This window comes from Chionomys nivalis, chromosome 4, assembly GCF_950005125.1.
Source record: "Chionomys nivalis chromosome 4, mChiNiv1.1, whole genome shotgun sequence".
In the NCBI taxonomy this organism is placed as follows: Eukaryota; Metazoa; Chordata; class Mammalia; order Rodentia; family Cricetidae; genus Chionomys; species Chionomys nivalis.
This window is the reverse complement of record NC_080089.1, coordinates 88,590,149-88,616,465: the sequence shown is the minus strand read 5'-3', so window position 1 is coordinate 88,616,465 and position 26,317 is coordinate 88,590,149. Positions and strand designations below refer to the sequence as shown.

General features: G+C 48.5%; 2 protein-coding genes across 4 annotated transcripts; one reads left to right on the top strand and one right to left on the bottom strand.

Annotated features, from left to right (window-relative positions):
- Positions 1–964: 964 nt before the first annotated feature.
- Zic4 (Zic family member 4) lies at positions 965–18,332 on the bottom strand. 3 transcript variants are annotated; one of them, XM_057768068.1, is made up of 6 exons: positions 18,247–18,332; positions 17,914–18,046; positions 14,533–14,620; positions 8,049–8,666; positions 3,212–3,527; positions 965–1,069 (listed from the first exon to the last, which is right to left on the bottom strand). In XM_057768068.1, coding segments are annotated over exons 3-6 (1,005 nt in total). In that variant the 5' UTR covers positions 14,603–14,620; positions 17,914–18,046; positions 18,247–18,332; the 3' UTR covers positions 965–1,068. The 3 variants fall into 3 exon arrangements, with proteins under 3 accessions (XP_057624051.1, XP_057624052.1, XP_057624050.1); XM_057768069.1 differs by having other exon boundaries at positions 14,533–14,617; XM_057768067.1 differs by lacking the exons at positions 17,914–18,046; positions 18,247–18,332 and having other exon boundaries at positions 14,533–14,710.
- A 2,796-nt stretch (positions 18,333–21,128) lies between these two features.
- Positions 21,129–25,879, top strand: Zic1 (Zic family member 1). The gene is made up of 4 exons (XM_057767449.1): positions 21,129–21,202; positions 21,585–22,890; positions 24,349–24,512; positions 25,211–25,879. The coding sequence occupies exons 2-4, from the start codon at positions 21,909–21,911 to the stop codon at positions 25,406–25,408; spliced, it is 1,344 nt and encodes a 447-aa protein (XP_057623432.1). The 5' UTR covers positions 21,129–21,202; positions 21,585–21,908; the 3' UTR covers positions 25,409–25,879.
- Positions 25,880–26,317: the final 438 nt, after the last annotated feature.

The following is a 26,317-nucleotide window of genomic DNA, read 5'->3' as shown; positions in this document are numbered from 1 at the left end:
TAAGGGGCTGCAAGCCTTTTAGGATGAGGATGCAGTAGAGAACCTCTGGGACACACAGTATAGCTAACAGCTCCTGCACTTCCCCAGGTTGGCCACCTTCGTTTTAGGTCTCCATTCTGCTCAGTGTTGCTGACAGCTGAGCTGGGGGTGCTCCTCTGGTAAGCTTCACAGAGTGCCCAAGTCATTTATTTACTTTGACTCTGGGGCTCTGAGGCCTATGGGCGCTGTCAAGATGCTCAGGAGTCCAGCTCCTCCTCCCTTTCTTGAAAGAATCCCGGGTACTAAAGCCCCCCTACATTAGGGTACAGGATGAACCCCTAAACACTGGCAAGACAGGTCCTGGGAGGAGTATATACTGGAGAGCACAGTGACAGTATTAAATGGCGTGAAAGCAAAGGTCAGCGCAAATGTATCTTAATAGAGTGTCCGCAGTGAAGTGTGCCGCCTTTGAAGCGGCCGCTCCCCGCGCGCATTTCCATGGCGAGCCTAACGCGGCGTGCTGATGCACCGTCAAACTCACACTTTCAACCCCAAAACCCGACTCTTTGAACAACCCGAGCTTGATTGGACCTTTCTCCTTTTCTTTTCCCTCTTACAAACCATTTCCTCGCCTTTAGAAACTCGCCATCAAACCCAAATACGCCCTCTGATCACCGCAGAAAGCAGAAACAAAGAAGGCTGAGCGGCGATTCAAGCGGCCCTTTTCTTCCCTCGCATTATTATCCATTTTTATTATGATCGGGAACAAGTGCCCATTCGCGTGGGTTTTGTTTACCGGAAATTAAATGAAAATGATTTAGTCCGCGTCAAACAAAAATATATACTTGTATACACAAGAAAAAAGGCCTGTTAGACGTAAATATTATGTCCTTAATGAAAAGCCTGGACGGGCTCCAGGCTCGGCCTTTCAGGATTTCAGTGAGACTTGCCCATTGCCATAGAAATCCTAACTTACCATGAAGATGCACCGTGGCGAAGAAACACTGCTTTGTGAGAAAGCCCTTTGATGTTGCAGGCGCAAGATGCGGGCGCTCAGCTGCGCAGGGCAAGATTACCTTGCAAGAAACATCTGTAACAAGCAAATGAAAAATTAAAGGCGATTAGTGATCAGCCAAATATTTTTATTTCGTTTCGTTATTTTGGACTGGGGTGGAAAGCAAAACGAAGTGTTTTGAAACAGGAGAGGAAGAAAGGAGTCCTTTGAGAGGAGGGGTAGCTTTAAAATATCAACAGAGGCTGAAGTCCCACAAATGCTCTGTGTACCTTGGCATCAAAGTCAGTGCTTGCCCATGGGAACAAGTTCTTTACTTCCACTGACTGTCCCAGGCTACCTCTGGGCTAGGTGGTAACCCAACAACTGGTTTACTAGAGATACTTTGGAAACCACCCCATTCCAGCCAACGTGACTACTTTACTGGACAGAAGTTATGGGATCTGTGGAAATGGAGTGAGAATTTTTACTGGATTCTGAGAAGGAAGGGATAGAGGACAATGCAGCCAGCCGAGTTCTCATGCTAAGAATTGTTTGTCCAGCTTTTATTGTATCCAATGTGCCTATTTGGGGTGGCACTGGGGATAATCCCAGAGCTTCATCGGAAGTGGTCAAGTCTCTACCACTACCACAGGATTACATCCCCAGCCTCAGGACTCAGGTTGTAAAATTGAGTTCCTGGGACCTTCTTTCAGGGCAGAAATACTTCCCCTTTCCCACATATTTATTTCACATTTGTAGAAACCTAGACAAGTCTGTCTGTATTTCCCCACTATCCTTTTGCCACCCTTCTCTTTCCTTCGGTGTTTTTCTTTATTTCAATCTTAGCTCAGAGTTTGAGGCAGCTCCTTCTTCCCTACAGTGGGTAGCAGACTACAAGCAAACCCCTGTGTTTCTCCCACTTGACAACTGCAGAGGCCCTTGCTCTCTATCTCCACTAATATCTGATTTTTTTTCACGAGGTAATCATAACCAGCACATCAAATACTTTGAACTCTTCAGACCCACTGGGTGTTTGTTGTACATAATAATGTTGTTGTAACTTGTTTCTCATGTGCTCACAAACTTTTAAAAATAAGGCTAACATTGTGTTGTTTCTGACAAAGGCTACTAGAATTGATGCTGTTCTTTAAGGTCCATACATCCCTGGCCGTGGAGACCTTGACTCAATGATGACATCCTTCTGCTCCACAGCCCTTGCTCGAGCGCCTATGAGGTTCTACAGCAGTGCCTAAACTGATGGCGGTGGGAAAAGGAAGCCTGGATGCTTCACAACTGAGAATTCTTGAAAGCCTTCTAGCGGTCTTTTGTCCATGCTCCCTATTGTTTTGGGCTCACTCCCTACAGCAAGTATAAAATGTAAATCGAGTTTGAGGTCTGACCGAACAGACTTATCTATGTGTTCTGATAGGCATTGGGATTTGGAGGTATGTGGCATCCCAAGAGAAGGGGAGAGCACCCCCCCACACACTTATCTGCCTTCTGGAGGCTGCTGGGAAATGCAGGACTTTTCTGGTTCTTTGTTGTTATTATTTGCTTATTTTGTTGTTGTTTTTCAAGATTAGCTAAGGAACAAAAACGGGTATGGAGGCAAAGGAAAAGACAAATGGGCGGCAAGAAAATGGTTATGGAATTCTGTCTGCCACCTCCTGGGCTCTGAACTCCTCTGGATGGGATTGATGGGTAAGGGGAGGGGAGGAAAAAGGAGTCTGTGACTGGGAGTTGGGGAGGCAGTGGCCCAAGCCTCAAAGAAAATCTTTTCAACCCTTACATACCCACTGGGAAAATTTATGCCTTTACTTTTGCCACCCGCAGTTGCCAGAATTGTGAATAAATTCTAATAAGTTTTTGTTGTTGTTTTTATCTGTCTCTTTATCCCAGACATTGGTTTCATTGGCAAAGGAGAGTACAGGATGTGACTGTAGAATGACCACATTTATGTTTTCGTGTACAGATCTAGTATCAGCATAATCAATGACTTCCAATAACTTTTAGTGGTGGTCTATCTGCTTGCCTGCCCTTCTTCCCTTCCTTCCTTGCCTTCTCCTTGAAGCCTCCGTGGCCAGGCCTACACTCGACCTAAACCAAAGCAGCACGCTGGGAAGTAGCCCTGATACTGGAGGTGGTGATGGCTGCGGCTAGGCCCAGAGGTGGCGTTAGGCTGGGGTGGGGGCGCTGCAGAGTCAGCCTCCACATAGCCAGGAGCCCGAACACACGTACCATTCGCTCACGTCTGTGCCACGCACCACCACCGCCGCTGTGCAGGCTATTGGGGGCTCACGGCCGCTTTCTAACGAGGGAGACGTGAGAGCAGACGGTATTGCTGAGTCGTAGCCAGAGCTGGGTGGCGGCGAGCGACCATGAACTTTCATGTGCTTTCGCAGAGAGCTGGGGTGCGTGTAGCACTTGTCACACCCGCGCACCTTGCACATATAAGGCTTGTCGCTGGTATGTACGTGCGAATGCTTCTTGCGGTCGCTGCTGTTGGCGAAACGCCGTTCACAGCCCTCGAACTCACATCTGAAGGGCTTCTCGCCTGGGGGAGGTAACGCAGAGACATTAGAAGGGTGTGGGCTGCGTCCCAGTGGTCCGGATTGTACCCCTCCCATTGCTCTTTTGTTTTCAGGAAAAAAAAATCCACAAAAGATTTTCAGAAATTACTTTTCTCAGTGCTTTAGGTCTGACACCCTTCCCCCACCCAATAAGGAGACGCAGCCCACTCCCCCAGACTGCCACCCCTCCCCCTCTTCGTCCTGTGCCTATGGGTGGGGGGGGCGTCGGAGGAGGAGCGACTATGACTCCATCACAGTCATTGCCATTCTAGAGAACCCTGATCCACACACGTTGTTGTCGTCCAACTTTTATCTACGTGGGGGCAGAAGCACCTTTGCCCAAAGAATCTAGTTGATTGCGGAGTTCACCGTTTGCAGGATTTGAAGTTGCTGCTCAGGCCATCTGTCTCTGTCCTAGTGAGCCTTGCCTAGCAATCCGCCGGACACACGCCATCCTCGCCCAAAGTGTTTTCTAGAGCAGGTTTTGTGCAAGTGCCAAAGAAATGAGAGGATGTGAGATGATGAACCGTGGAAACATAAGCGTATGCGTAGTGTGGGAAATATTCTGAGCCATGATTCACCTCAAAGGTGAATCCATTTGCCAGGAAATAGAGCCCCTTTCTCCTCTGATTTCCCCCCTGACTGAAATGTACTGCAACATTCTTCAAGTCTTAGAGCCGAATCCATCCGAAATCCCTCAAGCTAATGTTTGCCGATTATAATATTTTATTATACGGATTCGTCAGCATCACCGGAGACCTTGTCAAGTTTAGCCGCCCCTTCTCAGTCCAAACTGACAATTCCGGGTCTATGGGCCTCCCCAGACCATCCCCGCCCGCCTGTTCCACCTCGCAGGCTGTAGAGCCCAGAAACCGGTATAGGAAAGTAGGCTTAGGCCAAGGGAGATCTTAAAAGTCTCTGTTGAAATCACCGCCTTGAGTGCGGCAAGCTTCCGGCGAGTGCCTGCTACTCTCAAGCCAGGTCCGGCCCCTCTGAGCACCGGGTATACCGCTGGTCTAGGTAGAACTGCGCACAAAGCTTCGGGAATATTGGTTGGGCCAAGCCTCATTCCAGGAGTGCCTTCCCGCCTGAAATTTGCTGCTCTATGGAATTTCAAATCTCTAGCTTAGCAGAGATTGTTTTGGAAAGGAAAGGGGGGAGGTGTCTGTGCTCTAAGCAGATGAAGGTCCTGGGGGTGATGAGGGAATGCAAGAATCGCTCTAGCCACTGACTCGAGAGCAAGATGCTCCGCTGTCGGTTTTGTGTTCTCTTCTCCCGCAAGTTTTGCTGATAAAACCAACAAAGACCCCATTCCTCTGTGGCGTTGACGCTAAGGTTGAAACCGAGGTTTACACGTAACCTGCCTTTAGCTCCGGCAAACAGCGGATGAATCCGTCTCTCCCGCACTGCCCACCGATAGTGCTCACCCTTGCTGGAGTGCAGCTTGCACGCTAGGGTCGTCTGGAAGACGTTGCCCGCTGCCACTTTTACAGAACAAGGCACAGTCTTATGAAAAAGTGGAGGAGGTGTGTAATGAACAAATCGGTGTCCCTATTTGTCCCCGTAGTTCTCTCCTCTGATTCCACCAGCGTTTGCAAATCCCATATTTTCTTCCCTCCCTCTCCATTCCTCTTCATAAAATAACTTACCAAAAAAAAAATCATTTGAAGCCTACAAAAGGGAATAAGGTTTTTCGGGTGTCAGTGTGGGGGTAGAATTTGAGGTTAGAATTTAAGGATAGAATTTCCTCATCGGGGTGGGTTTGGGGAGAAAGAAAGAGTATATGTATATATTCATTCAGCTACACACATATCCCATTCCAGCGACTCGTCATGTAAAATAGAAAAGTATTTCGCTCCAGACGAGAACCAGAGAGGGAAAAAAAAAAAAAAAGAAGTAGCAAGTACTGAACCGCTTCAGTACCGGGGAGAGAGCAGGCCCCTGAGAGGCCAGGTGCAGCCGGGCCCTAGTGTTCCCCAGCTGCAGGAGGCGCCCTGGTCCCTGCGCTTGACAGCCCTCCTACCCGCGCCACCCCGCCACCCCTCGCCCGTCCCCTCCCCCACGGCCCTGCGCGACGCCCTGGGTGAGAGGGTGGACCCTGCGGCGCCATGCTGGGCCTGCCTTCCGCCGGACGACCTAGTCCTGGCTGCGCCGCCTAGGCCGCGAACCTCCGGATCCCGTTTAGGACCCTGGCCCCGGTGCTCGGCCGGGGCTCCCGGGAGCGCCAGGCCTCCTTTCGCGGGTGCAAAGTTCCTGGCCTACAGGACGCCCGGCCAGCGCCATTTTCTCGCACTTGTGGCTGGGTCGGTTTTAGCGATGACTCCGCCCCAGAGCGGCCGGGGCGCCGGCTTGTGTGTGTGTGCCCCCCCCCCCCGCCCCAGGGCTGACTGACTGCGGGGAAAGGTGGGCAGAGCCCAGGGCAGGGGTCCCGGGAGGCACGCCAGTTAGGGAGGTTGGCACCGCGCGCGCTCCTGGCCCGCGCCTCCCTCGCCGCCGCCGCCGCACCATTGTTCCCGGGTCTCTGTCACGGCTACAGAGGGAAACCTTTCTTCACCCGCCGCCTCCAGAGCCAGGCCAGGGAGTCACATTCGGGACAATCTCAGCTAAGAAATCTGCTCCTGATCGCCGCTTCTGCGACTCGATGGAAATGAAACGCCATTAATATTTGAAAAGGCAATTATTTTCCTGTTGAATCGAAAACTGTCTTCATGAATAATTTGTAGAGAGTTCTATTGCCATTTGAGAAACATTTTGTTGCTGCTTTGCCTCCTCCTTTTCTTCCCATTACTTAGGATATTTGAGCATTACTTAGGAGATTTGAGAAAGACTCTGGAACAGGGGTGGATCTGTGGGGTTTGTTTTGTTTTCCTCTAATTTTTTTTTTTCGTTTAACTCAAGCTGTAATGAATCAGGACTGAGACCGAAAAGAACACGCAGAATTCTGCCTTGACTCCATGCAAACCTGAGAGCCAGCCAGGCAACCTTGGGCTTCTCTGATGTAGGTCGATTGCGCTAAGAATTTAACCATTTTCTGCGTCCCAGACTTCAAACAGTGGGCCAGCAAAGAGCAGTATAAGTTTGTTTGCTTCAAAATCCCTGTTATTAAAGATGAGTTCTTTCTCCAGCCCCGGATTGTGCATCCACCTTCCAGGTGCTGGCAACCAGGCCCTGGAGCAGCAAGTCTGAGGTTTGGGACCATGGTCTTACTCGCCCCTCGGTCCCTGGGAATATAACTCGGGGAGAGAGAGGAGCAGATGAATGTGAGAGATAGCAGAGCAAGCTCTAGAAAACCGTACAAGATGTTTGCAGACATGCTGCGGGGGGGGGGGGGGGGGGTAAAGAACGGGATCCAAAGTGGACTTTGGTCTTGCCTCAGCCTATGGCAATGTTCTACCCCTACACTTCTTGAAGAAGCCAAAATGTAACGAGACTCAGCAAGCTTCCTCCCTCACACTGAAACCATTGGGGACTTTGACTCTTTTAAAGACTGTTGTTCTAAAAAAGAGTTGTAGAAAGCAAAACTACTGCCCGGAGAACCGGAGTACCAAGCTGGAATTCTTCCGGTCTCTGCGTCCTTCTTCCCTTTTCCCGCCTCCAAGATGGGGGAGGGGAGAAGACGCTGACTTCTTAAACTTCAAGGGAGGGGGGAGGAGGAGTATGGAGAGTCAAAGGGTGGCTGCTAAACTAATTAATGTAACTTCACAGGCTGTTCTGAAAGTGTGAAAACTTCCTTCTTGCAATTGTATTAATTAGATGCTTCTGGCCAGAAGAGTTCAACTCCCAGCCTCCTCCACCGAGCTCCTTTTCTTTCTGTTAACTAGAGCTAACAGATGTGGTTGACACATGTCCCTATTTCACTTAACAGCTCGGTAAATGACATTTAAGGCAGTGGGTCCCGTTGGGTCTCTACTAAAATAAGAATGAGGGTTACCAAAAAAAAAAAAAAAAAAAAAAAGTCCCTTCCGCGGAGCCAACAGTGCAAAAAGCATGTCCAAAGTAGGCCCCCAAGGCTCATAAATCCTCAAGGAGGTATTAAGGATCTGATGACCCCCTCAGTCCAGGTGATGGCAAATCTAAGACAGGAAAGAGTTTCCAAAAGTGACTTGCAAATGTGAGACAATAGTTCCCATTTCAGTTAAGACTGGGGTGGGGATGCCATGCTGTTTAAAAAAAAAACCGTCTTAACAACAAATTCTAGGGACTGGGGATGTAGCTCAGTACCCAGGGCCCAAGCTCCAGATCCTAAATCAAATCAAATCTCTAAGCTAGGAGCGCCCATTTACCAACAGGGATCCCAGAACTCTGGAACCGCTCTTTCCACACAGCCTTCGGAAAACGGTGAGTCTATAGGCAGAAGCTGTTAATTACCGTTTTATAAATCTGGCTCAAGGAAACAAAACCAAAAATTGCCTCCCTCCTCCCCCTCGACTGGAACTTGAGGAAATTCAGACCCAAGGGCCTGTGTCCCATGGGGTCACACTAGACAGACAGCACTGGGTACTGACCTGTATGTGTTCGTTTGTGTATTTTGAGATTTTCTGATCTAGCAAAGACTTTCCCACACCCTGGGAAAGGACAAGGGAAGGGCTTCTCGCCCGTGTGCACGCGGATGTGATTTACAAGTTTGTATTTGGCTTTGAAGGGCTTGCCCTGTCGCGGACACTCCTCCCAGAAGCAAATGTGGTTAGCCTGCTCTGGGCCACCGACGTGCTCCACGGTGACATGCGTGACCAGCTCATGCATGGTGCTGAAAGTTTTGGAGCAGGGACGCGGGGATGCTGGGCCGTCTTCGCCTAGCCACTTGCAGATAAGCTCCTGCTTGATCGGCTGACGCATATAGCGGAAAAAGGCTCCAGGGCCATGGGGTGCGGCGAGGTTCACGGTCAGGTTCATGCCACCATAGCCATGCAGGGCTGTGGCTGTTGTCAAAGTGTCGCTGCGGGCCGTAGGCCCCGATGCAAAGGGTTCCGACCTTGCATACATGTCTCCAGGGAGCCCCAGACGCAGGAGTCCGTTCAAACGACGGGTGTGAGAGACCTGAGGAGGCTGCTCATGAAGGCCCGGAAATAGCGAGGGGCTCGAAGCGGCGGCGAGCTGGGGTCCATGGTGTCCACAGCTGCTACCTGTTGTCGAGACAAATAGCGTGTATGAGAACCGGTGGAGTGGGCTTCGCACTTTCCCCGGCCCCCGGGGACAAGCCCTGCCCAGCCGCATCTAGGATTCTGGCGTTGGTGCTGGGATCTTGAGCAAGTCGGTGCCAGCAGTGAACCTGGCGGACCAAATCAAGCCAAAAAGCCTCCGCCTTCGTCCGGCTAGGCTGCAGTTCTGCCGTCCCCTGCAGCGCCATGAGTTGGAGAGGGGTAGTGATAATGGGGTAGGTGGGAGAGGCAGGAAGACTGAGTCTGTGGGTGCCTGGGGGCACGGCCTCTGTTGCAGAGGTATAAGACCCGTATCTCAAGATTACTTTGTCCACCAACACCAAGGGGTGCTGCGGGCCAAAGAAGGAGGTGATAGGAGGGGTCATTTCGGAGGTGGTGAAGTTGGAAGTGGTAGTGATTTTGAAGCATCCTAGACGTATATATTAATTTCAGTGTCCCACTGGGCCTGGAAAGGACCTCCTGCTGAACCTCGGCCTGCCAGCCGCCGGTGCTACGGCAGCCTGGCAGTGCAGTGAAAAGACAACAGAAAAAAAAAAAAGAAAGAAACAAACAAACAAAAACTTATGCAAAGTGGTGGATTTTTTTGTTTGTTTTTTCTTTAAGTTTTGGGTTTGCACAGCCCCCCCCCCCCCGCCGCCGCCGCCCTTTTCCGTGTCTTTAATGTCTGTGTGAAATCCCAGGCACTGCAGAGACGGCAGCAGGGCGCTTAACGAAATGAATAGATTCGGGGCCACGGCCCCGGGCCACCGTGAGAACAATCGCCCGTGTCGCCCATTGGCCAGTGGCCTGCCCCGACGTCAGTGATGACAGGTCGGACTCTCCCTCCTCTCTCTCTCTCTCTCTCTCTCTCTCTCTCTCTCTCTCTCTCTCTCTCTCTCTCTCTCTCTCTCTCTTCTCTCCCGTCGCTCTCTTCTCCTCTCTTTCCTCCCCTCTCTCCCTTCCTCCCTCCCTCCCTCCTTTCCTCCTTTCTCTCCCTCCCCCAACCCCAATAGCATTTCACGCTTCTACTGCTCATGCGCTCTGATCCCGGCAGGAATCCTGTACACCTAACCCCCTCATCCCTTCCAGAAAGCAGAGGTTTGCTACTGGGCTTCTGAAATTGAGCAGGGTTAGGTTCTGCATCTACCCATAAGGACTCTGGGAGAAGGAGCTAAGCATAGACCTAGGCATTTTAGTATCCAGACCCCCCTCAAGGAGCTTGGAAAGTTTGTCTTTGAGAGCAAAGGAGAGGGTCCCGGTCAACGCAGGAAAGAAGTCTGCAGACTGCCTGGATCAGAGAAACTCCTAGAGTAGCGAACCCGGGGCCGAGTTCATTCTCTTTCGTTCTCTGAAATTTCCTCTCCCCCTTATCTTTCTCCCCTTCATCCTCGTTCCCATTTCCCCCAAACCTAATCCACATCGCCACCACATTTTGCCTTTCAGTTTTGTTTCTTTATTCACCCTCTTCTTCATTACTCTCTTCCCAATTAACCTTGCCTATATTTCCCTCCTCTCGGTGACAGCGCCCCTGAAAGCAGAAAACTTAGAAACCCAGCCTGACTAGCGAGATTGAGTCAATGGACGGCATGAGGAGGGGAGAGGAAGTCTTGTTTCAAACTCACTTCAAGCTGTCTCTTTTCATCATAGCTCATGTTTATCTACCTGAGAGTGCTGGGGTGGGGGGGGGGGAGAGAAAAGAAAAGAAAACGAAAGAAAGGAAAAACAAAAAGGCTCTGGACACACAAATACACAAATAGGAGGAACAGGTCTTTGCTCTGGAGGGTACGGGTCAGGGCGCGAATCTGGGGGTCCAGTGATGCCAGATGAAGTTTCTATGAATGGAGACTGGGATTACTCCCACGGTCTGTGGCCACTTGTTGACCAATCTATAACCTTAGTCTTTGCTGTCTTTAGGATTCTGCAGAGGGGATACCATAGCTGACTGCATCCTTGGCCTTCAAGTCTAGAATTGCCATCACAGCTGGCTGAGGGAGACCAACTGAGCAAGATTTCAATTGTGGGGCAATTGTCTGCCCTAGGTTCTGCTGCTTTCTTAGCCCAGGTTGCTGACTGCCTTGTGTTTTTAAAGGAGAATTCCAAAGACTGAAAAACAACAACAACAAAAATTTTAAGAGAAGTGAGATGTTTGAAGAAATTCCACAGAACACTAACAGAACTAATGAAAGGGACCCCTGCCTGAGGATATTACATTCCAAGATTAGTGAATAAAGGGCTTCTGTTTTCTTTATTTTGCTTTCTTTTGTTTTTGAGACAAGATCGCATGCAGTCCAGGATGGTCTAGAACCTGAATGGTTTGGAACTTCTGCTCCTGCTGCCACCAGGAGCTGGGCACATAGATGCTCACCACCACAAATGAATTAATGTGGCGCTGCTAAAGGGATGGGGACTCCATGCATGCTAAACAAGTCCTCTACCAACTGAGCTACATTCCCACTCCATAAATAAGGCTTTAACATTTTTAATAATTGACTTATTTTCTAAAGCTTGGTACATTCTTCATTCATCCCTGCTTGGGGCAAGGGATTTAGCAAGGGATTAACTTCCACAATAATTTCTCTAGCTTTGAATAGCCTGTATCTATCTGCTCTGCATTAGGAAGGACTTGGGCAATTACAAACAGATTCTGTGAGAGCACTCGCGCACACACACACACACACACACACTAAGGAGAAGACACATTTGACGTATGTTCCCTAAACCAAGGCCTTTCATGGAAATTTTAAAACTAGACTCGAAGAATTCATCTCTTTTTCTGGCTTTCCCTTCTTCCCAATACTTCATTTGCTTCTCTTAAGTAAGCCCTTTAGTGAGAAGTGCTTCTATCTGGTGGATTCTTTTCCTTTTCCCTTCATCTTTGAACAGTTGTAATGTAACCAAATTTCAGTGAATTTCAAGTATAACCTCTGAATTTCAAATGAAGAATGTATTCAAGTGAGTCTGTGCTGAACCCCCAAAAGGTTTAAAGCACAGCATACATGCTGAACACAAAGCTGTGTTCCTTACTATTTCTATCATCCAAACCTCAGAACTGAGATAGTAAACCTGAGTGTGGGGGCACTCGTACCATAGCCTAGAAATTAAAATTCCCCTTCTGTCACCTAAACCTAGGTGATATACAATTAATTGTTCAGGATGTGTCAAATTCACAATTCATTTTAGTTTTTCTTAATTATTTTATTTAAACCAACATGGGTTCTTAATACCCATACTGTGATCCAATCCCCATTAGAAGCTTTGAATAACAATACAGACTGAACAGAGCAATTTTTTTTTAAAAAAAAAAAAGCATTTTCAGCTATTTTCAGAACCATTTGGAAACCTGGTGAGCATGCTGAACTCCTAACAGTCATGTGTTTGCTTCTCATTTTCACAGGAGAAGAAAATGTTAACTTTCCATTAGCAGGTTGTAGAGAGAATGATTTAAAAAAAAAAATCCAAGTTTACAGACCTCCTGAATTGTAAGTACTGACCTGTGTATCTGAAGGCTAAAGAAATCCAGAGGTTTTATATACATATCTTGTTAGTATCCAGTCTGTCTGACTAACTTTGCCCTTGAAAAATTATGAAAATGTGTATGACTTTTTGTGCCAGCAGCAAAAGGGCAAACACATCTGATTCAGCCAAAAACACTGACAGTAGCCTGGCCCCATGGAGCTCCTTCCCAGATGCAGCCTTCTCTTCAAGCACTGAAAACATCTGGACCCATCCTGGCTAGATGTTTCTTGAGTAGCCAGGGGTCAGGTGACCTGCAGGTCACAGAGGCTGCTTGAGCCTTGCAAAGTTCTTGGAGCCATATGGTCCATACCTCGGTTGGCTAACCATAACAATGGGACTAGACATTCTTTTAAGGTCCATTTCCCCAGAGACAGAGATAAAGAGAAAAGTATTTCTTGTTTCCATTTATATTTACTGACATAGAGCTATGAGCAATTATATAAGGACCTTCAAGGTGTATTTCAAAAATAAACCACAAAACAGTCCCAAGTTGATCAGAAATGACAAGATATAGAATACCCATGTCCAAGGGGGTATATTATAGTCTTCCCAAAGATCTTTTTGATGTCTCAGAATACAGAGATCCCCAGTTTCAGAAATCTCGTCAATAGGTCAGAAGTGCTAATCTTCACTGTGGCTCAGTTTGTTTTCAGGAGCTTCTTGCTTGATTTGAAAAAAAATGGGGGTGGGAGGTGTTTTGGCAAATGCTGCCCCCCCCAGCACTAAAGCTTTCAGGAGGGCTTATATGGAGAAGATTCTACCAGTAGCCCTGCAACATCCTTCACCCTCCAGTTTCTCTGAAAATTAATGCCCGGAATCATAAATGGAGCATTTTTGCACACAATAGCCACCCATCAATGGCATAAACAAATCATTTCTAGTTTACTTTCTAGAAATAGAGCAGTTGGTTCATCTGTTGGAACTTCTAACATCACTAGTTGAAATGTCTAACCTCTCTTCTTGGGAAGATGGAAGGATGGAGATTAGGCATCAATAGCTGGGTTATTTTTCCATCTTGATCTTTGAAACAATACAAAATTATGATTATTTCTTAACTCGAGGGTCATGGCTCAGAGCCAGACCAAGCAGTGTCTGTCATCTGGATGCTCTGCTGCTAGATCTGCATCCACTTCTTCACTTCTTCCCCCCCCCCATTTCTGACCACGGTGTCACTCAAAATTAGGTGTGTATCTCTGAAGAGGCTGTCCACCGACTTCAGGATTCCTGCAGTGGGCGGTATCTCAAGTCTTATGAAAAGAAACCATTTAAGCCCCAGAAGCCTGCCATATGTCCAATCCCAAATAATGCAAATGAGATGAGGTCTGTCAGGTTTTTTTTAGAAAAGGAAATTTTTGCTAATTATGGAAATTTGGGTTTTAATCATCATTAATGGAAATGATGTATTGAAAAAATATACTTTGTTCTGCAAAATGTCTTTTAAACAAAAGATTGGGGAAAGTTGCTAAAATATCCTTCATGGTATCATTAAGTAATCAAAATAACTGAATTTAGATAATAACTGCATCTCTCTTTTGGCTTCGGCCATAAAATCATCGCAAATAGTAGAAGAGAGTCATTTCCTAACTTACTTAACCCTTGTTAAGAAGCTTGCCTTGCATAGAAAAGGAAACATCTTTAGAGTAAACATGTAGCTATACAGTTGAAATGAGAAAAAATTAGATGCCTGGAAGGGGGGAAAAGCCAACCTGAAATCCTATGCTTATTCTAAATGGAATATGAAATTAAATTCTTCACAATGAAGGTATTTCTGACAGAGTGGCTGTCAGTCACTCTTGGTTCAGACACCACATTGTGGGAACGTAGTCACTGCCACATTGCAGAAGCCTGGTGCCCCTGGTAAAGATGATGCATATCATGTAAACCCCATCACCAAGATCAAAGTCTGCTTCTTTCATGGAAGCCAATACATGTCAAACCTCATCCCAATCAAATTGTCTGGAAATGAATTCAAGATGAATATGTCATAGAATAATGTGACAGTGGAATTGCAGAAGGTCAAGGGTGGTTGTTTCAATGATCGAGTACTCAAATATTAATTCTAGTACGTCCAGATGAGTAGCCATTGAGGGCTAATCCTCAGGCTGCTGGTGGTAGGTTGTGTCATTGATTTGTGTGCAAATGCATCAAACACCAAGGTGTTATTCTAAGTTTCGTTTGAACTCTAGAGATGTGCCCAAACTCACATCTCAGTGTAACAAAAGAGAAACAAATACGATTTATGCATAAAACACAAACAAGTAGAAAAAATGCCCAATCTTTAGTAAATCTCTATTTATAATAAGACTTTTTAAATTATTTATTTATTTTTACTTACTTGATTCTTTCAGGGTGTTTCTGTAAAGCCGTAATCGTTTCCTCATCACCAAGGAAGTCTTGTATTTCATTTTCTGAGTTTGAGCCTGCTTGAGAAGAAAAGGATTGAGTAAAACACTTCCATACATGTCTCTGTAGCAAGAATCTGTGGCCTGAGTGTATGAAAGAAAGATGTTAGTCTGAAAACAATTGTTTTAGCCTTTCTTTGTTCACTTTCAAATTTGGAAACACAAGGGGAAAAAAGATTTCTAGGGACTACTCACATTTCTTGTAAAATGAAATGGATTGGTAATAAAAACACTGAAAAAACTTAATTTCACAGTTAGACTTTTTATCATTCATTGCTCTGCCATGTAGGTAGAAGCATTCATCCAATGTCCAAAAATCCTTGGCTTCTAGAATTTGAAATTTTGTTTCAGAAAACTCCATTATTTATTCAGGCTGGTTACTTACATTTGGTGAGGTGTGGCAGGGAGGGCCCTCTGTTCTCTAGGGGTGTGCAATTATGCCTAGTTATGTTGTTGGAATGAAGAAATTTGCAGATTTTCAAATCTTGTTCTTTCTGAAGCAGTGAATAATTCTTTATCCTTGTATGTTCCAGACCAACTTGAGAGCTGTCACTGACTCATTTTTAAGGCTAATATTAAATCCACCAGATTAAAAATGTATTTTTTGTTGTTGTTATTTGATGCCAAGTTGTCCCTTTTGTAGTAGAGAAAAAGTTTAGAAATAATGCCTCCCTCTCAAGATTGTTTGTGAGTGGCTGGAGCTCCCAGGCATTCGGTAACCATAAATCCTTAAAAGCATTCTGAGGACCTGTGTATCCACCAGACAAGGCTGAAGGCAGTGGGGCAGTCAAACAGGCAATCCACCTAGCATTGACCCTAAATTTGGTGAGGAAGGACAAACAGTCATTGAAAAAGGTCTCAGGCTGGGCAAACACAGCGAGACCTCAGTCAATGGGATGTCTGCTGTCTTGACACTCCAGCCCACAGGACAAGTGGCTATTTAACTTGTTGACCCACAGGCTAAATCCAAGTGGGGCTACGGTATCATGTAAGGTCTCTGATTTCTTATGTTCCCCTCACCTCTAACTCAGACCCAAACTACCCTAAGATTTTCAATCCTTTCTTTTTCTTTCCCAGGCATGGGCCTGAGTATACTCACCTTTCCCCCAGAGGAAACTGTTTTCATTAGTTCTAATAAATAACAAACAACAAAATCCTTGCATAAAGGTAACAAACTCCTTCTAGCGTAGACCAGGAGAGAAAAGAGGCCCAACTTTGCTTTCTTACAGAAGGGCAACGAGCTGGGTGTCCTTACTCTGAATGTCCTCATGGCAGGATGTCTGGCACCACAGTTCCTGGTTGGTTGGCAATAATAGAATTTACTTGTTTGCTTCTGAGGAAAAGGGGTGTAAGTTTCCCTAGAAACTCCTGTCCACACAGAATGCTGGCACAACCCAGTTTCTAGCAGGTCTGTGGCTGGTACCCTTATCCCCTATGTTCATGTCCTTTATGCATTACAAATGGTTCCACAGACATGTAAGGAAATATTTCAAAGGTTGGACCAAGGCAAACACGAAGACCCTTAAGTAGTTCTGTAGAAGCTTTGTGCAGGCAAATAAGGCAAACACCTTTGGTCCAAATTGGGCCCCTGAATCCGAGGTCCCCAGGGTAAGAGATCTGAAAAGCTCTTTGATTTCTCCAAAACTCTTGCTCCTGAGGTGGCTACCAACTCAGTAAGGAGTACTACCAGGGTATATCCGAATCTACCTTTATCGTGCACCTTGGGAGGGGAGGAAAGTGGTGCCAGGGAGCCTCACTGATGATAGTGGCAAGAACATGGGATGGCTCATAATAGCAAAAGATGCTATTTTATTTGAGGAATCACAGAGACTGCCTGTTGTGAAGTGGACTTAGTCCACACAGGCCTGTTTAAGGTCAGAGGTCAACTAGAACTGGTGACTTCAGTTCCACACTGATTAACTATCAGGTGTGAGCGAATACTTGCCGGCAAAGCTCGGCCCTGGCCGACTCAGAGCTACCAAGCCAAAGATGAAAGCGGCTCCTGGCCTTTGCTGGGATCGACCGCCAGCTGCACACCCACTTCCCTGGCTACCTTCCACCAGCCCTGAAGCACCAGAAAAAGGAGCTGAGTGCTGGGTTGTAGCACCCCTTTTCTACCTCTTATCCTCTAGAGGGTAGAGACCAGATTCCCCTTGCTCTAGGCAGAAGGCTGACAACTGAGAGTCACGTTTAAACTAGTGGGGTCACCTGCAAATACGAATCTACCCTGGGCACTTAAGTCTTATTTTGAACATAGGAAGGGAAAAACACAGTGCCCCAGAAACAGGTTGGAGGTCAACGGTCAAGCCTTGACATCCAAAGGTAGTTTCTGTAGACAGCTAATGCCCAGGACTTTAAGCAGCCCTTGCACACCCTCTCTGCATTTCTCGGACTTCGGTATCTCCCTCCTGTCCGTGTGACCCAACCATTCATCAACTCCAAACTTTTAGATTGAACCAGGTAGCTAACTAACTCTTTAACATCCAAATCTGTTCCTTTCTCTTTTGCCAGTAATTTGGTACATGCCCCTGGGTCTAGGGTGCAGGCCTGCTCCCCAGACCTAACCGCAGCCCCGATTCACATCCGGGAGAAAGAAAGCCCAGTCGTGAACCCATGGCTCATGGCACGCGTACAGAGTAGATCCTAGAGTTAGGGTCCTGAGATAGGACCAAGGATGAGGGCGAGCAGGCAGCCGGCCCGAGGCAGACCCAGACTGCATCCTCAGTGAGTATCCGGAGAAGTTCTATGATGTAGCAGCCCCGCCGCACTAACTTGACCCTGGCGGGGTAAACCGAAACCCTTCCTGTCATCCTTGCCGGAGGCAAACGCCGAAAGGCTGTCTGCCAGGACTCCTTCATCAGCACCCTCTCGGTTCCCGCCATGATCAAAAAGGGCAAAGCTTGGTCAGTATTGCCCTTCTTGTGCCCACGGTGGGCACACCCAGACAATTTACAAAAAAGAGGAGGGAAGACGGGCGGGCAGCAAGCTGTTTTTGGTGCCATTGCCAGTAGGAGCCCCATCTGTCTTTTTTGCACCCACTCCTCCCGGGAGGAAAGAAAGGACTCATCTTCAACGCTGCCCTCGGCAGAAGGGCTCCTCCCCACCCCCTTTAAAATCAGTGGGGTGGGGCCTGTACCCGCGGTGGCCGAGTGTGTGTGTGTGTGTGTGTGTGTGTGTGTGTTAAGGTAAAGATGGAGAAAAAGTCTGACTGGGCCTATCCGTCCAGCAGGGTTTGGGTGCCTATGGCCCCCATAAGAGCACTTGCAGGGGGTATGGGTCTTCCCAGTATTGCCCCCCTGGTTTCAAGTACTTACCCTGCTCCACCTGTTGCCCGGATCACCTCATTTCTGCACATCACTTTGGGATGATGAGGGGGGGACTACACATCCCTCTAAGCCTCTTTTGTGGTTCCACCGAGGCGGTCATCCTTCATTTCTCCTTCTCCAGCTTTCGGGGAGGCAGTTAGGGAATGTATGATGAAGCAGAAACGAGCCGTCAGGATGCTATTTTAATGGCTTATATGTCACGTTGGTGCATGTGGCTTTGAACCAGAGCCGCTCACATTTCCTGCGGAGAGCGCCGCAAATCCCACTTGATAACTTCTACAACCCACAACTTTTTATTCGCCCTCTCATGTTTACTCTTACCTTTTATGTTTGGGTGGGTTTCCTAAAAATGCCCTCTGTCAACGTCCTCAGTGAATTTTCCACAGACTGGAGGAGAGAAGCCTGACTTTCTTCCTTTTTTGAAGAATTATTTTCCCTCCCCTCTCCCAACAGCCACCCTTTCCTCAGGTCCCCTCCCTATTTTTTTTTAAGCAGTCAAGGTGCGTTCAATATTTGCTCTCCCTAGTGAAAGACCAGCCCAACCTCTAGAGGAAAAACCTCCTCGAATAAAAGGTTTTCATAATTCTAGGATCCAACTTCCCCCTTGAAGGAGCAAAAAGAACTGAATGGTTCTGGTATCTTTTTTCCCCAAACAAAATATACGCTAGGTCCAAAAGAAATTCCTACCACCTTCCTCTCCAGCCCTTTCTGTCACTCATTGCTTGCATCCACTCAGATTACCTGAGAAGTGCTGAGGCCCTGGACTCAGACTTGTTGCTGGGGGCAGAACATCCTTTATTTTTTTTCTTTTCCTGGAATTTCTGTTTTTAAGTCTCACAAGCACAGATAATTAACACAATCTCTTAGACACAGGGAAACCATCCCCAGCCACAATATGACCTCAGAGCCAGAGATGGTGTGTGTGTGTGTGTGTGTGTGTGTGTGTGTGTACAGCCTAATTCCAGTTCACTGTGCCCAAACCAGAGTCTGGGAAGAAAACTGAGAAAACAGAAAGGAGACTAGAAGTAACCAGTGCTGACCTTTTTCCTCCAGCCCTAGGAAGCTAGCTGGCCAAGGAGAGAGAGAGAGAGAGAGAGAGAGAGAGAGAGAGAGAGAGAGAGAGAGAGATCATTTCATTTTCCTTGGCGAACTGGTAAGTTTTTCTAAACGGACATCACGTGAAAGGATGAGCTGAAGGTCCCTTTGTCTGGAAAAGAGTTTAGAGCCTTGATTCAGCTGCAAAGAAGCCAAATGAAGTTAGAAACAAAGGGCAAATTGAAGGATTCTGACTCTTGGCTTTTTGTGTTTTCCTTACTAGAAAATAATTAGACCTAATGAATATGCAGGCGCTAAGGCTAAATCCTGGGCCAAGCTGATGAGTTTAAAACTGAGCTAAGGAGAAACGCAACCTCTATCGCCCCCGGCTCCACATCCTCGTGCATTTTTTGAAATGTATAAATGTCGCTCGGTTTAATTGATTGAGTTACAGGGATTTTCCCCTGCTTTTACGTGCCATACTCCTCTACCTTTCAACAATCATTTTAATATATAGTCAATGGTTCTTTGTGGATGGGACAAAAAGCAACTACGCGCAGTTGTTGAATAGACTTTGCGCTGGGCAAAGACAGGTTAATCGAGGGCCGCATCGCGAAAACAAGCGAGTGTTGTATGTTTGCACGGAATCCAAATGTCTGCATTTTCCTAACTAAATCAAAGGGAGTGTTATTTCTTTTTCTGCTCACTCATCTGAAGGTAAGTAAATTTTCTCTGGCGATCAAAAGCCTGGTCGGCAACAAAGACCGCGCCCGCTTTTTCCACCGTCTTGTTGTGGCAAGTTGCGGAATTTCAATAACTGTGACAAGGGTGACTGATTTGTGAACTGGAAAAGGTTTGAATGTCACAAAATTTACATTGGTCCTATCTGTCGGGGATTTAAATACCAAAAAAGTATTCCGGGATCTCTAGGGAGCTTTGGGAGATCCAGATGAACAATGGCGCGTTGGGAAATTTACAGTTTTACCTGAATGAAAGGGGCCCGGGATGGGAATTAAGGGCACAGTGAGTGGGTTGGGGGTGGGGGCAAAGCAGACAACGGACGGGACCAGAGAAAAGAGAAAAATGAGGGAAGAGGGAAATCGGCCACAGCGTTACCAAAGTGCTATATATATATAAAAAACCCAGCCAACCAAACAAAAACAAACAAACAAAACCCAACCCGACAAACCTCAGGAACCGGGAAAAGTTTAAGAGCTCCGTCCACCTGTGTTTGGGGGTGTGTGGGCACGCAGGAAGGAAGCCTGGAAAACTGAGGCTACAGGAGACACTGAGAGAAATCTGGTTTCTAGGAAAGAGAGTGGAGTGCCCTCGCGCTCTCGAATCTTAAATTATAAACAGGAGAGAGGCCCGGGCAAAAAGGAAGCAAACTTCAAAAGGAGCAAATAACAAAAGCCTCCTTTGCTGCCCTTAAAGGGGGGGTGGGTGAGAGAAGAGGAGGGAAGAAGAAAAGAAAGTTGCTGAATCGGGAAATTCTGGAAGTGCCTTTGGGGTGTTTATCAGCTGGTCCCCAACTGCTGCTCTAAGAGACTCCGGGGGTCTCTAGCCTACAATCGCTCAATGGAGGTCTGAAGGAGAGTAGCAGAGGGGTAAGGAGGGGAAGGGGGAGGGGAGGGATGGGGGAAGGGGGGAGGGAAAGAAAGGAAAGAAAGTGGGAGGGGAGAAAGAGAAAGGGAGAGAAAAGGGGGAAGAATTTAAAAGAGGGGGAACCAAGAGAGGGAGGGGTAGGAGGCAGAGGGGGGAGGGAGAGAGGAAGGGAGGGAGGGAGAGAGAGGAGAGAGAGAGAGAGAGAGAGAGAGAGAGAGAGAGAGAGAGAGAGAGAGAGAGAGTCTATGAGAGGGGAAAGGAATCGTGGCATTTTTTTTCTTTTCCGTGAGAAGAGGGGGAAAAATTTGCCAGAAAAAAAAAAAAAGTTGCTACTCCTGGCAGCCCCGTTAGTCAAAAGGGGATGTCAAGCGCTTTACAATACCTGGGATTGATGAGGCGGGCGGGCCAATGAGCAGCGCGCGGCGCCACCGCGCGCCCTTCGTTGGCGCGGCGGCCGCGGGAGGGGTGTGTGGGGGGATTGCCACCTCACCAATCGTCGCCCGCGTCGGTCGCACGTGACGCCTCCCCCTGCTCCCATTCATCAAGGGGGGGGGGACGACGGTGTCGTCCTTTCAATTCATTTATCTGCAGGAATGATTGCTGCTATCAGTCTCGCGCTCACCGCCCGGCTGAGGAGGTGAAAGTTTCTCCCCAGGAAGATAAACCGCAAAAGACAATATTGTGCATGATTTGCGCCTTTTCTTTGCTTTTTCTCCCCCCCCCCGCCTTTTTTTTTCAAAAATAAGAGAGGGGGAAAAGGGAGAGTGAAGGAGCGAAGACGAGAGCCTGAAAGGAGAGAGAGAGAGAGAGAGAGAGAGAGAGAGAGAGAGAGAGAGAGAGAGAGAGAGAGAGAGAGAGAGAGAGACTCTAGTGAAGAAGTGAGTGAGAGGAGGGGCGCGCTGCGCGAGAAGCAGACAGGGCGAGCAGTGGCGGCTCTCGAGCTCACATTCCTCTATGCCACAAATCCGGGAAGAAGTTTTATTGGGGGGCTGAGATGTTCTATGCCTTTCCCCGGGCAGCCTTGATTTGAGGCCCTCTCGGCAGAGACTGAGCGGCGAGAAAGTGCGAGCCCAGCCGGCGCGGTTGGAGCGGCGAGCGCCGGAGCCCGCCTTCTACCAGCCGGCAGTGGTCCGGCTTGCCTGCCTTTGGCCGGGCGAGCGCCGGCTTGCGCCTGGCCGCTGCCTGCTGACTAAGACTTCGTTAGGTGGGTCGACTCCCCCTCCCTCCTCCTCTTCTTCCTCCTCTTCCTCCGCCTCCCGTTCCTCCTCCTCCTGATCTTCCCTCCTTGGCGGGCGAGGGTGGGGGGGGGCGGGGGAGGCCGGGGCTTGCCCCGTGCAGCCACGATGCTCCTGGACGCCGGCCCCCAGTATCCCGCAATCGGTGTGACCACCTTTGGTGCATCCCGGCACCACTCGGCAGGCGACGTGGCCGAGCGAGACGTGGGCCTGGGTATCAACCCGTTCGCCGACGGCATGGGCGCCTTCAAACTCAACCCCAGTTCGCACGAACTGGCCTCGGCGGGCCAGACAGCCTTCACGTCGCAGGCACCTGGCTACGCCGCTGCTGCGGCCCTGGGCCACCATCACCACCCGGGCCACGTCGGCTCCTACTCCAGCGCAGCTTTCAATTCTACGCGGGACTTTCTGTTCCGCAACCGAGGCTTCGGCGACGCGGCGGCGGCAGCTAGCGCCCAGCACAGTCTCTTCGCTGCTTCAGCCGGCGGCTTCGGGGGCCCACACGGCCATACGGACGCCGCGGGTCACCTCCTTTTCTCCGGGCTTCACGAGCAGGCTGCGGGCCACGCGTCGCCCAACGTGGTCAACGGGCAGATGAGGCTAGGCTTCTCCGGGGACATGTACCCGCGGCCGGAGCAGTATGGCCAGGTGACCAGCCCGCGATCTGAGCACTATGCCGCGCCGCAGCTTCACGGCTACGGGCCCATGAACGTGAACATGGCTGCACACCACGGCGCTGGCGCCTTCTTCCGCTATATGCGCCAACCCATCAAGCAAGAGCTTATCTGTAAATGGATCGAGCCGGAGCAGCTGGCCAACCCCAAAAAGTCGTGCAACAAAACTTTCAGCACCATGCACGAGCTGGTCACGCACGTCACGGTGGAGCACGTCGGCGGCCCAGAGCAGAGCAACCACATATGCTTCTGGGAGGAGTGTCCGCGTGAGGGCAAGCCCTTCAAAGCCAAATACAAACTGGTCAACCACATCCGCGTGCACACGGGCGAAAAGCCTTTTCCCTGCCCATTCCCTGGCTGCGGCAAGGTTTTCGCGCGTTCAGAGAACCTCAAGATCCACAAAAGGACGCACACAGGTATGGAACTTAATGTAGGACACTCTACCTCTCACCCGGGCGTGATTCGAAAGTTGGGGGCTGAGAGGCACAAACCCACCCTTACTGGGGTCTGGGCCTCGTGTTTCAGGAGTCAGGCAGATCTGATTTTTAGTTCGGGTCTTGAAAATATGGTCAAACAGAGAGCGTGGACGAGAAGGATCTGAGCATACAGGTTTTTAGAATAAGGGAAAAAAAAGAAAGAAAGAAAAGAAATGAAACCCGGGAAGCCGAGACTGGCTTGACCCAGCTCTTGTGGTGCGTGCAGAGCAGCCGTGCAGGAGCCGGTTGCTACAGCTACAAACGAATCTAAACTCTTGCCGGTGGCTACCCTCTCGGGCACTTTGCTGAGTCCTTTGGAAAAGGTGGAGGAAGTTGAGGTTGAATTAAAGGATGTAGAAACAGGAAGAAACAGCCGAGGAGTGTAGTTGGACTAGGAAGTATAATTTGGATCTGAGGAGGGCATCAAGTTTACGTGTATATATAAGACATACATTTTACAAATGACGAGTTGGGATTGAGGAGTGAACCAGTCGGTGGACGGTGCAGAAATCCTAATTGTCTATTACACTGCATAGAGACTGTTCTTAAAATGCGGGGCTCGAGAGTTGGCCTTTAAAAATACAAGTGGAAAATACAAGTGGAAAGCTTGAAAAAGGAAGCAAAACAACAGCAACAATAAGAAAACAATTTCAAGCAACTCAGGGTTTCAGGCGCACGCGGATGGGGTAGGGGTGGCAGGTTGGAAATTATGGGTCGCTTGGGCCCAAGAGTCAGGGGATCTGATTTTAACACTGTCTGGTGGAAGAAAACCCGACTGGAACTCTAGGTTTAATGGCCCAGTCAGTTAAGAACTTCAGGTGTGAAAACCCCTTTCCCTCTTTCCAGATGACACCATAAAATGTGATATATGTAGGGGGTGGAGTGGAGTTGCGTGGAAGAGGCAATGGTGGGGGTGTCTAGATCTGAGAGGGCAAAGATGGAGGGGGAAGAGCAGAGCAGGAGGAGAATTAACCAGGTCCTGAAAATTATAAAGAGCTAAGTAGAAGCCACTGGGTGACCTTTGCAAAAACCTGGGCAGAAAACCCAAGGTCCAGAGCCGCTGCTATTCTGGATAAAAAACAAAAGTAAAAACAAACAACAACAATAACAACAACAACAACACCAAAAACCCCTGTTCCTGCCACTTCTATTGCTACTACTACCATCACTACAAAGTAAAAATAAAATGTACATATAACTGTCTTGGGCGTTAAAACATAGTTAAAATATAGTTACACTACAGACACATGGATTTATTCAAACCCCAGATTTCAAGTTCGAGAGGGGTTATCTCTAAGCAGCTAGTACTTTATTTATTAAAAATTATTTACTAAACTTTGTAAACAGCTACTGCTTTATTTTAAATAAGACCCATCTCTTTCTCAACTTTTACATCAGGGGAGAAGCCCTTCAAGTGCGAGTTCGAAGGCTGCGACCGGCGCTTCGCCAACAGCAGCGACCGCAAGAAGCACATGCACGTGCACACTAGCGACAAGCCCTACCTTTGCAAGATGTGCGACAAGTCCTACACGCACCCCAGCTCTCTGCGCAAACACATGAAGGTAACGCTGCGGTATGGCCAGTCGCCTTGGAGCAGGAGCCCTTCCTGCGCTCGGGCCGGGGCCAGCCACTCGGGAGCGGCTTTAGCTGGGCAGCAGGAGCCGCAGGAGGCGGAAAGGCAAACGGTTTCACTCGGTGGAGAAGAACTGGGCAGAGGGAGCAGGGGCGGGCAAGATAGCAGAACCAGAGGCCCATTAAACGGACTGTTTCATAATGAAAGTAAAAATAAGTGAGGAGACTCCGAGGCCGCGCTGTCAGAGCTGGGGCTTCGGAGGCTGCTGCGGTAAGCGCCGGCATCGCTCCCGGTAGCCAGGAGAAGGCGAGGACACGGTCCTGAGCTCAGCTCTCCGCGTCTGCTCTCCTCCAAGTGGGCAGGCAAACTTCAGGAAGTGAACTTTCCTAGAATCTGGCCTGGGAAGCAGCCTCCCCCTTCCTAGTCCCCCTCCCCTTTTTTTCTTTTGTGAGTACCTCGGGCACGGTCTCCGTGAGCGTGGCAACGCCGGGCCGAGCCCGGAGAACCAAGCACAAGTCCCATTGGTCCTGCCAACAGAGAGTCTGGGAGATCCCTGGCTTTGAAAGTAGCAGGGAGGGTTAGGGGAGGGGGCGCTCTACAGGGGGAGGGGGAGCACAGCCTTCGTAGTCTTGGATAGCCTCTGGGCCCACTCTTTATCTATGTTAAAATGCATCTTTATTCTCTCAGGTTCACGAGTCCTCTTCTCAGGGCTCACAGCCTTCTCCCGCCGCCAGCTCCGGGTACGAGTCGTCCACGCCACCCACCATCGTGTCTCCCACCACAGACAACCCGACCACCAGCTCCATGTCGCCCTCCTCCTCCGCGGTGCACCACACAGCCGGCCACAGCGCGCTCTCTTCCAATTTTAACGAATGGTACGTTTAAAATCAGAAACAAAACATGCCAAACCCTATTTAAGAGACTGAACACACACGTACACACAATATAATTGAAAGAATCCTGAAAATCCAAACACCCCTCGTCCCGATCCCGCAAACGTTTGTTTCTTTTTGTTTTTAAATCTGCCGGTAAACCCAGGACTGAGTAAGACAGAGGAAACAGTAAGCCTTTGATTTTTTTTTTAATTTTCATTTTCTTTCTTTTCTTTTCTTACTTTTCTTTTTCTTTTCTTTTTTCTTTTTTTTGGAAAAGGCTTGGTAGCTGAAGGGCGGGAGGGGGTGGAAGAGGAGGCGGCTGCCTGACCAAACACCGCCAAAGGCCCTGAGGGCCAATTTCTTGTTGGATCAGAACAAGCTCTCTGGGGCTGCAGCTTTTCGTTAGCTTCTTGTTTTACTTTCTTGTAAATACAGAATTATTAGCTTAAATCTGTTCTGTTGGATTCTGTATATAGCTACACCTCGGTTGGAGTGGGTGGGTGGGATCGTGGCGTGGTGGTCTTTGCATTGGGGAGGGGAGGGTTGGCGGGAGGGGGAGGGGGAGGGGTGGGCGGCCGAAAGCCAACTGTTTGTACTGAATGGCGAGAATGTTCTAGTAAATGTGTACCAAAATGTGAACTACTTTGTACGATTACAGTCTCCACGTCGACCTAACAGAATATTATTGATATTAATGTGTTTTTTTTGTATAAAGTGCAAACATTTTGTCCCAAAGTCTGAGTACTTTAGTGCAGTAAAATGTTGTTTCATGTCCTGTCAATAATTCGTATAGTACGAGCCTGGATCTACGCGTCAAACTGTTCCATTTGTTTATGTAAAGTGATATTAAAAAAAGATATAAACTATAGCTGTCCATTGCTTTTTGGCAAAATATACAACCACACAATGTATATAATTC